The sequence below is a fragment of the Batrachochytrium dendrobatidis genome (genome assembly GCF_000203795.2).
Source record: "Batrachochytrium dendrobatidis JAM81 unplaced genomic scaffold BATDEscaffold_10, whole genome shotgun sequence".
Lineage (NCBI taxonomy): Eukaryota > Fungi > Chytridiomycota > Chytridiomycetes > Rhizophydiales > Batrachochytrium > Batrachochytrium dendrobatidis.
Window position 1 is genome coordinate 557,697 of NW_006281108.1, and position 11,727 is coordinate 569,423.

General features: G+C 38.6%; 5 protein-coding genes across 5 annotated transcripts; 3 read left to right on the forward strand and 2 right to left on the reverse strand.

Annotated features, from left to right (window-relative positions):
* Positions 1–673: 673 nt before the first annotated feature.
* Positions 674–946, forward strand: BATDEDRAFT_90680 (uncharacterized protein; the record flags this gene model as incomplete). The annotated part of the gene is made up of 2 exons (XM_006680804.1): positions 674–779; positions 864–946. 2 exons carry the CDS (start codon positions 674–676, stop codon positions 944–946), a joined length of 189 nt encoding a protein of 62 aa, XP_006680867.1.
* Positions 947–1,063: 117 nt separating this feature from the next.
* BATDEDRAFT_90565 (uncharacterized protein) lies at positions 1,064–2,536 on the reverse strand (the record flags this gene model as incomplete). The annotated part of the gene is made up of 6 exons (XM_006680883.1): positions 1,064–1,258; positions 1,365–1,584; positions 1,677–1,798; positions 1,913–1,986; positions 2,074–2,238; positions 2,410–2,536. The coding sequence occupies 6 exons, from the start codon at positions 2,534–2,536 to the stop codon at positions 1,064–1,066; spliced, it is 903 nt and encodes a 300-aa protein (XP_006680946.1).
* Positions 2,537–3,759: 1,223 nt separating this feature from the next.
* On the reverse strand, positions 3,760–5,013 carry BATDEDRAFT_90452 (uncharacterized protein). Its single transcript, XM_006680884.1, has 2 exons — positions 4,540–5,013; positions 3,760–4,325 (listed from the first exon to the last, which is right to left on the reverse strand). Exons 1-2 carry the CDS (start codon positions 4,949–4,951, stop codon positions 3,850–3,852), a joined length of 888 nt encoding a protein of 295 aa, XP_006680947.1. The 5' UTR covers positions 4,952–5,013; the 3' UTR covers positions 3,760–3,849.
* A 95-nt stretch (positions 5,014–5,108) lies between these two features.
* BATDEDRAFT_90453 (uncharacterized protein) lies at positions 5,109–7,409 on the forward strand (the record flags this gene model as incomplete). The annotated part of the gene is made up of 4 exons (XM_006680805.1): positions 5,109–5,675; positions 5,805–5,914; positions 5,989–6,398; positions 6,487–7,409. 4 exons carry the CDS (start codon positions 5,109–5,111, stop codon positions 7,389–7,391), a joined length of 1,992 nt encoding a protein of 663 aa, XP_006680868.1. The 3' UTR covers positions 7,392–7,409.
* Positions 7,410–8,948: 1,539 nt separating this feature from the next.
* On the forward strand, positions 8,949–11,116 carry BATDEDRAFT_90454 (uncharacterized protein). Its single transcript, XM_006680806.1, has 5 exons — positions 8,949–8,974; positions 9,290–9,476; positions 9,558–9,900; positions 9,991–10,403; positions 10,482–11,116. Exons 2-5 carry the CDS (start codon positions 9,359–9,361, stop codon positions 10,670–10,672), a joined length of 1,065 nt encoding a protein of 354 aa, XP_006680869.1. The 5' UTR covers positions 8,949–8,974; positions 9,290–9,358; the 3' UTR covers positions 10,673–11,116.
* Positions 11,117–11,727: the final 611 nt, after the last annotated feature.

Sequence of the window (11,727 nt, forward strand, 5' to 3'; positions counted from 1 at the left end):
TACGATCTCCAAACTCATTGATTTCAATTCAGATATTGGGATTGACTATTCTCAAGTTTTGTTGTATTCTAAACTCATACGCTCGCGTTCTAGTTTAGCAAAACATGGATTGTAGAAATATGACTGTTGCTTTCATGCTGGCCATTCAATATTTACTTGTAATAAAGAGTTGGAGACTGAACAAGTGTTGAGAATGTGGAATGTACTAGAACTAATTTAAACATTCGTTTAGTTTTTATCAAGTATTTGAGTACAACTGTAGCTGCCACAAAGCATACATTGAAGGAATATTATTTCAGTGTATTCAATTTGATTTGTTCAACAACTTTTTATATTCTATCACGATCCTGCCAATGGGACTGAAATGCCAGTAAAATTAGGAACAAGTTTCAATTGGAATTTTGGAAACTCTTTAGCAAATTATACCAATTCACCATGTCAGCCAAGCCAGGAAGCATCAAGAGAGCAGCTGCAAGTGATGCCTTTGCTTTTGATTGTTACCATTACAGTGTATATCGATTAACTCTGCTAGAAAAATGTGGCTCATTCCCATCATGCTAATATAACTTGTTGTCCTTGCAATACGACACTGGCTTTTGATATACATCTTGTGCGACCTATTTAGTTTCCGGTCGATCAAACTGCTGAGCATATTCGACATTTGGAGCAAACTATGACTCCAGAAGAACTCAGAAAGTACAAACTGCAGATACTCAGACCTTATCGTACCCGGAATATGGTTCTTTCGATGGGTCTATTTGGCAGTGTTGCAGCAATCTGTAAGCAGTTTGAACTTGATATTTTTATAATCTGGGATGATAGAACTTGTCATGCTGATTTTTTGCTATATGTATATATTTTAGATGCATATACCATGTACAAGATGAGGCCAGACGATTTCAATAAGCTTGAAACTATTGAGAAATTCAAAAACTCTGGAAAATAAAGTGCCAGTCTGATATATTCATGCTGAAACATCAATCTGCTACAAGTTGTTAAAGTAAAAAAGAAGAGTGTGCTGCATATTTAGCAACAAAACAGTTTATCATGATCGAATCAAAGTTCAAGAAGTTGAAACTGTTGCTGATGAAGCGGTAGAAAATAGCTTGAGCAGATCAACCGGATCTATATTCTTGGCTTCTTGAGCATCTCGCAGTTCAAAAGCACGCAACATACGTGCATATGTAGACTCACACGACTCGCCAAGGACATCGCTTGCAATCTGGTAGCGGTGGATTGTATCTTGTAAATGGTGCACCTATTTCAACAGTTTCCAATGGTCAGACTTTACACGTAGCAAATGCTTCATTTAATTCAACAGCCAGCAGAAATAGATTTTGAGCAAATTGAAAAAATAGTCTTACATTTAAAAGCATGTCATTTGTTATTACTTTGGAAAAATCAGAAAGTTCAGTTGAAAGGCTATTTTTCATGACAGATTCAAAACGAGGTGGCATGTAGTTTGCAATTTCTGATGTATCGTATGAGATTATGACATTTTGAGCTTCCGCAGCTTTTAGAATTTCGTGCTCCTTGTTGTGTCGTTCAATCACCGATTTCCACTGATCTTCCTCCAACTGATAACTAAATGAATGTGTTTAAATATCGAATGTTTGGTTAGTATGCTCAGCTGAAGCAATTGTTTGCATCAGTAGTTTGAAATATGCCAATCTTACGCAGCACGTTGCTTCTTGAACAAAATAATATTTGCAGCATGTTCCGTATTTGCAGGATGTGGTAATTTACCCGAGTTGGATTTTACTGTTGCATTTTCTTGAGCCGTCTCAATCCCATCAGTCTAACAAATATTTCACAAGAAATAACAATAGTTAATTCAAGCTTACCATCAGTAGTAGGATCGTATTATTATTTGATGACTCAAAGCATAGTGCAAGATGTAGAAACAACATACCGGACGGTGATACCAAGAAACGTTGATTTCTCTAGAGTGCAACGCAGCAATAATTTCTAATTGAATTTCTCGAACTGTCGTTTAAAATAAAATATGAAATCATTAACCATTGTCCAGTATCTATGCTAAACATTGTATCCCTACTCAAACATCATATTTACCAATTAAATCTACAGATCCACAGCTACTTGACATTCGATTGGGAAGTGTTTGCATTGCTTTTTGTGAGCACCATACAAGCAGCTGTCGCATACGAATTGGGTCAGACTGTTCTGCATCTAGTAAACGATAATATTGCTGGGGTTCAATTGTCTCGTGTGGTAGCCCTATAAGATTAGGATGTGTTTTACAAAACAATAGTTTGAATATACAATGTGAGTTTCAATACATCCGGTCCTGTCAATCGTTATTTGAAACGAGGCATTCAAACAAACACCCAACCGTCTTAAATAATCAATGCAATGGACCAATGTACATATGCGCATGGACGAAATTACCTGTAATACTGCTATCCAATGATGAGATACGCTTTCCACGCAGTCCTAAACTCGATCTACGTCGACGACCACCCTCTTCTCGAAACTTTTTATTCTTGATGATGCGAGGAGTATCTGATGTAGGCATAGGAAAAGTGATGTCCACACAAGTCTCACCACTCGGTAAATGTGTCAACTGGCAGTTGTTTTGAGGCTCTACTGTGGGTTCTCGCTGAACTGGCTGAACATCATTCTTTCTCCTTTTGACTGTAAATACAAAGCCCTTATCTATTGATATGAATAGTAGTAATGATATAAGTAGGTGCAATGACACATGATACTGTTCTGTTTAAACAGGTTAACATGCTTAATCTATTGCAAATAAACTGAGCCTCTACCTGAAAGCACATGCTAGCAAGATTGAGTTGACCAGTTTAATGTCAGGGTTAGGGTTAGCCAATAGCATACAGTCAAGTTGATTTATATGAGTATAGTATCATGCGTGGCTCGTGGTGGTTTCAGTATATAATTGCAATTGATACCTTTTGCATAGTTTCTAGTTGTCCGACTTGAAATGAAAACTACAATTTTACATGTCCAAATCACTCGATTTTAACAACTGGAAATCAATTTTCAATTTTGATTTTGGCTTTCTATTCACACATGGAATCTATTCTATCAACACTGCATGCACTGAATGAAAAGGCATCCAATACTTGTTATAAAAATCATGCTCAACTGACAAAGGTATAATCTGGGATTGACTTTAATACATCAATCCAACTATTGACTAATTGTCTCCAATGATCTTAAGCTTGAATTCAAATGCACACTGTTGCAGTTGCAAATAGATTGTATTGGTTTGGCAAACTTATTTCTCTCATCAAAGAAACCGGACAATGATTTTGTATTATCTGAAATACAAGACATCAGATCTAGGATGGAACAAGGTTTGATACGCTTACATTGAATCTAATAGGATGATTAATACTTATTTTGTAGTGAGTGTCTCCCCACTGTTTCCCGATCATATCTTTTTAGATTGCAACTGCTCGCTACATTGTAATGCATTAGACGTGTCTACTGATGAACAGAATGATGAACAGAAGGGGGAAGATCTGTATGATCAGCATCAACAATTGATACATCAAACTATGGCTGCACAGAAAAGTGTCGAGCAACTTCAAACAGAATTGGATGATATCAACAGGCAAGCATAGTTTATAATTCATCATAAACATACGCCAATATTTATACTAATAAAAATTGCTATTATAACAAATGCTTTTGGCAAGTCATTAGGTTTATGGATGAAGTGTTTCTCATGACGAGTCATTTGCAATAAAAAGCAGATAGTACAAGACAATCCAATTCATTGCGAGACATTCAAATATTATTCATTTGCTCATTTTACTCGCATAACCAACAACCGATATGATTCCAAAGTCCAAGCCATTATATCTAGTCCTGCTTCTTACGTTGAACACCCGACTTGCGTAACTTTTCTTTGTTGTATCTTGACGAGTTGCGTACACGTCGTCGATACTTTTTCCACTTGTGTTTGTTCATTTTTTTACGACGAATCTTGATAATGTTGATATGGCGTGCCAATTGCATAGAATCTTTCTTTATACACGGTAAAGCAATATCTATCTTATCGGATTGTGGTTGCGTAATATGTAAAGTACGACGAAATAACAAAGGCCTTTGGCGACCTCTATCAGTATGGATTGTGGGATGAGAGACGTCAGGACTGGAAAAAGACTCGAAAAAGTGATTCAAAAGTTGTGCATCATCGGTAAACACATTGCCTGACATGTTTCCATTTAATGCAAATGGCTGATCATGCCATGTTACAGCTTCATCAGATTGTGATGGCGGCACAAAAGGAGCAAATGAGTTGAAGATCTTGGCATACTCGTCATCATACCACTCTGCTAAAAGTGCAGTAACAACGCCATTTAGCATGACCCAACAAGATATATAGTTAGCATTCATACAAATGAAATTACAAGAGCTTGTCCACCAATCTGCAGCAATCTCCATGAGAGCCAACACTTTGTATTCATTTGCAGTGGAAATTGTCGAGAAAACGACAATTGAATTGAAAGGAAAAAAACATAAAAGTATTAGATCAAGAGTAATGCTTACCATTATCAATATGAGGAACAGTTCCTGGTTTATGTCTCTGCAGAGTGTGTTGATCAACCACATTCATAGAAAGGGCATGTGCAACATCATCCTCTGCAATCTCTTGATCAGCCGATGATGCTGAAGCCGATGTAGCAGATTGTGAATACAGAGGTTGGAATTCCAGCGGCAAGACAAACTGTGGGGCAAGAGGTCGATGTTGTGAGTAGAACCCAGTTTCTGCTACAGATTCCAACATCATATCATCGCAGCTAGTATGTTTCTGAGTGGTAAGGCCAACGAGAGATTTGGATGAGCGTAGAGGAAGGCCAGAAAACAGACGGTAAGCAACGATCCTGCTGATAAATGAGGAAGTGCATGCAGTAGGAACAACTTTTTTGATTATTGAAAACCTGGATATCATCATGACCATAATTGGTGACTTCTTCCTGTTGATAGGACTAAAAACGTCTGTTCAATACAATAAACGAGTGCACGGACTGGTTGATAGTACAATTACAAAAGTTGGAAAACCATTCAAGTGAATTTACAAATTAGTTTTTGGTTTGTCAGATTCGCATTCTGTATCAATGACACTCTCAATGGAACAGCGACTGGCTACCTTTAATACTCGAGGAAAGTTTGCATGGCCATTCAAGTCTGAAAATACCACTTTAGGATCTTCACTCGATGCATCCACTCATTCCAAGTCCAAGGCTGCTGGTGTATCCAAATCAAAGAGTGCCAACCTTGATCCATCTGATGGTAACATTGAAGTGCCAACAAGCTCTGTACTTGCCAAGCAAGGCCTTATTCATACTCCAACTTCAAAAGATTCCATTCTATTGAAATGCACATATTGTGATAATTGCATACATGGGAATTCCTGGAACAACACACTTGTATCTGTCGGTTCTCAGGACTCTCTTCCACAGTCACCTATCGAGGCCCATTTCATAGATACACCAGCGTGCACTATGGCCAAGATATGGGCCACTTCGTTATTGGTCCGTACATACTGTGATCGAGGAGAGCCTATTCCACCATCCATCCATCCTAACAATGCCTCTATGCTGGCTGCCAGATTAGACACATTCAACAACGATTGGCCATATCAAAGTTCCAAAGGAGCCAACAAAGGTCTTGTTCCAATAAAGGTACTCATGTTGAACCTTGCTTTAGTTTATACCCAACAGTCGGCCATGGCCTGTCTATATGGGAATATAATGGTTTGCTTATGCATGCAACATTCTTTGCTAATCTGAGATGTGCAACCGTGTTGATAGATGGCAGCTGCCGGTTTATTATACTATCCTACATCCGATTCAAAAGACACTGTACTCTGTCCCTATTGCGACTTATCTCTTGATGGCTGGGAGTCGGGAGATTCACCAACGTAAGTCTACAAAAAATGCGTGTTGTACTTGGCAATTATAGCCGGTTTATTCTAAACGCTGTTCACAATGTCAGAAACGAGCACAAGAGACGCAACACTGAATGTCCGTTCTTTACCGTGACACCTTTTGATGAGCTGATCAAGCCACTTGATAAAGTTCAAAGCCGTAGTAAAACCGCTAGGGTTGGTGTCAAAACCGACACGTCTATGGATAGCGAACCATATAAAGTGAAACCCACATACAAAGCTCGGTCCAAGGAATCCGGATCAAGTTCTAAAAAAGACAATGGGTCCAACTCATCTATTTCAGTTGCATCGGAAAATACACTTTTACAAGGGTTGGTAAACACTCTTGCATCTCCTGGTAAACCATCGCGTGGTAAGCGGACTATAGCTTCAAAACCAAAATCTGTCAACAAAGCCAATGGTTTACTACTTCCATCCAGTCCAGGTTCCTTTGTCAATGAGGAAGATGCTGTATCAGGTAAGATGTGTTTTTTAAAAACGACAAGAAACCATGAGTCATGTTGCAGTAAATAGTCGACTTACTCGAGCAAATTTATGTTGACTAGACTTGCAAAATACTGATGAGCAAGAAACACAGGAGATAAAGATCAAATCAAAATCCTATACGACTAAAGAAAAAGAAAAAGAACCTGAAGCAGATTTGATAGAAGATACAGATGATGCCACTCAATATAGGAGCAAGAATACGGTTGCTGATAAATCTGCAAACAAGAAGCGAGAGCGTAAAACCAAGAGCAAAATAACAGTATCCAAAAAAGTTAAACCTGCTGTTGACGAGGTTGAGTCGAGCGAGCCACTACTCGTGCAGGATAAGAATGACAAAGACATTGCAGAGCTGACTGATACCACTCTAAACAATGCTTACATAGGAGCCAACGTCACTTCTGAAGAGAAAAATAATTTGACAAGTATAGTGGTTGGTAGATTTGATGAAGCTATTAGAGATATAAAGATTGATCGTGAAAGGATTGAGCCATCGGATGATTCGGATTTCGATACTGCAGCTGGTCATGGCAAGCCAAAGGCAAAAGCTGTAGCAGCAAAGCGTGTTCGACGTGACAACCCAAATGTATGCATTAAAACCAAGATCGCAGTCAAGGACTCTGATGCTAACACAGATGAAGAAATAGCAGTTGTTTCTCGATTGAGGCCCAGAGTATCCAATTCGATGGCACAGAGCGAGTCATCAATGGCTTCACCTACATCACAATCTAGTGAAGTAGATTCTGAAAAATATTTTGAACCAGCTCCAAAGGCGACAGCTAAAAAAATAAAAAAGGACTCGGCTGTACTTTTACGACAAAAGGCGGTCAAGAAAATTGCAGACGAGTGCATGGATCTACCACTAGGAGAGTTTCTTGCACGGATGCGTGATTTATCTGTTTCCTGGGCACAAGAAACGTATAGTCAGCAATTGGAATTACTTGCATTGACTTTGAAGCTTGAATAAACATGGTTTGATTCATGTATTATGGTAGTAGTCCTATTGCAGCCATATTCATGTAAAATGAAGCACTAAATAAAGGCGTCGAATTACATAATAAAAGTCTCGAGTAGTGTGTCAGCATCAGATCAAACACAACATCTGGGTTGCAATGTATACATCTGATTTTAAGCTTGTTGATCGTATAACGTATGGTCATGTCAAAAGTAGAGAAAGGGAGGTTTAAAAATAGTGTCAATCTAAAACTATAATTTAACTTACATCATATAATGGATGCTGTGTTGATTGAAGAGTCGAGAATGTTTAAAGTCAATTTGTAGTAACAGACATTTAACCATCGTTTTTCAAAGCAATTATTGCAAGTAAATACAAATGGCTGTAAGTTTGGGCTAGGGTAGAATTTAGAGTTTAGCCATCAAATGCACACGTATTACCCTTTAGCCTAAGCACAAAATTTCAAACAAAACGGCAAAGCCAACAGATATGCGATCACCACTCGATTTTCATTTATTATTTAGGACTTATCCATCAATTGATAACCGCTTTCGAATACAACAGTAGGTGGGTTACCAAATTGTAGTATGCTCTCATTGTACTGTGTTTACCAAGAAATATAGAATGTGAAATAGCAGCCAAGGGTTAGTTCAACCTGCAGGTTTGCAGCAACCTAATCGGCCCCATCATCTTTTGCTGTTTGGTTGCAAATGATTCGAGACATGCGGGCTCCTCATTAAGCATTGCTGCCATAGAGATAACAGACACGAAACATTCGGGTCTCAGCAATTGAGGGTACTACCGAATATGGAGCAAGACAGGGTGAATGATGCTAAGCTGTATGGATTGGACATGGCTAGCACTTTGTAGGAATAACCATCTCGATTCATCCACCATGTTATTTCGACTCTGATTTTGTAAAATCAAAGCTTTTACCGAGGGGTCATCACTTGAACAATCAATTTGGCTGTTGCCATTTACGTTTGGATATACTCTAGATTGGCTTGACTATCCACAATTCTCCACTTGACCTCTACCACCGAGTATGCATTTGCTTTTGAGGACACTACAAAGCTCTGTAGCCAGTAATGGAGTTGTTATAGATGTATTAGAGAATCAGCCTCTAATGCATAGGCTTGTTTGTATGAGAGTGATTGTTCAGGCTATGCATATCTCTAGCAACATCTTGCAAACTTCTTAAAACCATCCAGTTGCTATATTAGTTTGCTGATTTGTTCACACCTTTATTGTTGGTGTTTTCACGGGATTGTTTATGACATGCGGCAACCTGGCTGATTCCGCGAATTTCACATTTCAATCCTCGCTGTCTAGTCAATAATGGTGCAAAAAACTGCAACTGATTTTGTCACAATTTGATGTCGTGTTTTGCTGGATTTGTAGGCTTGAGCTACTGAAAGGTGCCAGCCAAGCGCACGACTGACACTACTTGTTGGATGCGCATCTTGTGTTTTGAGTTGTCAGCGAATCTTCACTTTTGGGAGGTGGCGCTGTCTTGTTATTCCCTTGAACCTGATAGTCTTATTCGACTTGTTTTTTGTCTACCAACCTATTTTCAACTATCCTTCGTTGCTGATGTATGTATATTTTGCTCCGATTTAAAATTATTGCATTCCCCATGAATGCACATTCCTTCGAGCCTGCCCATCCATTCCCTTGAAGTCTTGACTGCCGAGTGGGTTACAAAGTATGGCGTTTTAGTTTACGTTTTTGGCTGCATAGTAGTGTGCATACAGCTCGTGTATCTCTAGTATATCGATTGTGCTGCAGACACTTCAACTTTTCAACTCTAAACTCTTGTTTCTTGTAGCCATTTGTTTGATCTGATTTGCCTAAGCTAACTATTGTGTTTTCTTGTGCTTGCTGCCATGAATCCAAAATATGGGCTTTAGACCACTTGGAACAGTTGACGTTTCCTTGCTGCTTTGAAATTAAAAGAGACTTATATATATTGGAACAGAATGGGTTGTGGAAGCAGTAGCGAACTCCAAGAGAATAGCAAGCGTAATGCACAAATCGAGAATACTATCAAAAAAGACATGGAGAATTTGCGCAACGAAGTCAAGCTTCTCTTGCTCGGTATGCTTTTTGGATGATTGACTATTGATGAAGGGCATTTACTCTGATGATTAATTGTACAATATTCAACTTGTAATATAGGTGCTGGTGAGTCTGGCAAGAGCACCATTCTCAAGCAAATGAATCTGATTCATGGCAGTGGCTACTCACGATATGAGCGAGAGAGCTACAAGGAAATTATCTTTTCAAACACCATCCAGTCAATGCGTGCCGTTTTGGAAGCTCAGCGTATGCTGCAGATTCCCTTTTCTAATCCTCGCTCAAACTCTTTCAAGGCCATTCTTGATCGTCTGCCACACCAAGTTGAGGTGGATGCCATGTCTCCAGAAATCGCCCAAGCAATCAAATGTCTGTACATGGATCATGGTGTTCGATCCTGTATTGAGCGTTCTCGCGAGTTTCAACTCAACGACTCTGCACAATAGTAAGTTTGGGTTTTGTCGGATTGTTTTGAATATAATGCGATAAAAGTGAATCAGTTGCTAATCTGTTTTTATGACGGATGAATGTTTAGTTATTTCGAGTGTATTGATCGTATTTCACAACGTGATTTTATGCCTTCTGACCAAGATGTGCTTCGATCTCGTGTCAAGACCACAGGTATTACTGAGACTACGTTCCATGTCGGAGAACTTACATACCGCATGTTTGATGTCGGTGGTCAACGATCTGAACGAAAGAAGTGGATCCATTGCTTTGAAAATGTGACTGCTATTGTGTTTCTGGTTGCCATTTCTGAATATGATCAGGTCCTGGTAGAAGACGAGACCGTCAATCGTATGCAGGAAGCCTTTGTTTTGTTCGAGTCTATTTGTAATAGCAAGTGGTTTGTGCAAACATCGATTATTTTGTTTTTGAACAAGATTGATCTGTTCAAGGAAAAGCTGGGCAAATCTCCATTGAATAGATACTTTCCTGATTACATTGGTGAGTTGATGTTGGATTGCTGTTATTGCTAATCAGGGTTTGCTCACTCCTTTCAATGTCGTGGTCTTGAATTCATAGGCGGATACAGTTATGAAAATGCATGTCAATATCTTTTACACAGACTGCTGTCTTTCCACCGTACACCAAACAAGCAGATCTATCCTCATTTCACATGTGCGACAGACACGTCTCAGGTCAAATTTGTCATGTCTGCTGTCAATGATATTCTTCTTCAGAGTAATCTTCGTGATGCTGGACTAGTGTTGTAAACATCTGCTATTCTGAGTACTGTGCTAAATAGTTTAGCTTAAATTAGAAGCAGGATCTGCTCATCTCCTTTTAACAGCTATTGCTTTCAATCTTTGACGCCTACTGGCGTTTCTATTTTAACTATGAATTCCTTGAATTTTTGCTCTTTTTGTTACCAGTCATATTTTAGAGCCTCAAAACCTCCCATAATTATGACTCTCCTCGTATGAATCAATACTTTAGGATTCTATTTTCAGTTATTTTTATTCTCAATCCTAACCTGCATTTTTATTTGCCCAAGAAACTCTATTTGATCCCATTTTTTGACAATCTGGTTTTTCTACCTGTGCTAGTACTAGGATCCCACTATAATTCTGTGGAATCTAATGTATTGATTCAATTTTGCAGATTGTAAATCCCAGAGTTGACCAATTTAAAATAGGGAATAAATTTGTTTATGAAGCGACTTTAAATTTGTAGACAAGTTTGGATGACACAATATTGCCCAGTAAGATTGGTCAGGGTTATGCACTGAATCCTGTGTAGTGTTTCATTTTACGTGAATATGGTTACAAGTAGGATGATTTAAAAGATGAAGCAATGAAAGCCTAGAGATTTACATTATTTCTAATTGACAAGATGTCGACTAGTAGATTATGATATGGCTCAAATACTTTCAAAGTCGAGCTAATTACCAAAACACGGAAATGTCAAGTTGAGTGACCCAATCATCACTTTTGAGAGTGTTCATTTGGTTTCCAATGAGCAACGGATCCAAAAACAGACACTATTTTTATTTGCTGATTGTCCTATTGTGGAGCAAACTTGAGAATAAACTAGTCACAAGGTGGCATAACAACGATCAAAATGTATTGTGGTTTGATAGAGAGTGGTGATGTCAAGCATTGGCTCCACAAGACGAGTACAATACTTGGCCAGTGTTTCCAAAATAATGAGCATGGAACATGCTGAATTACACATGAAAGGATTAGAAGTGGAGATAAAACGGCTTTAATCCAGAATATCTTATGTAATTGCTTAGTATGGAGGATGGTTCGAATGAAAAGGTAGATAT

Bases quoted from the DNA above. Each gene is read 5' to 3' on its own strand.
- BATDEDRAFT_90454 (XM_006680806.1), top strand. From the start codon at position 9,359: ATGGGTTGTGGAAGCAGTAGCGAACTCCAAGAGAATAGCAAGCGTAAT. The intron at 9,477-9,557 runs GTATGCTTTTTG...CTTGTAATATAG, and splicing joins AGTCAAGCTTCTCTTGCTCG to GTGCTGGTGAGTCTGGCAAG. The intron at 9,901-9,990 runs GTAAGTTTGGGT...ATGAATGTTTAG, and splicing joins CTCAACGACTCTGCACAATA to TTATTTCGAGTGTATTGATC.
- BATDEDRAFT_90452 (XM_006680884.1), bottom strand. From the start codon at position 4,951: ATGGTCATGATGATATCCAGGTTTTCAATAATCAAAAAAGTTGTTCCT. The intron at 4,326-4,539 runs GTAAGCATTACT...CTGCACTTTTAG, and splicing joins TGTTCCTCATATTGATAATG to CAGAGTGGTATGATGACGAG.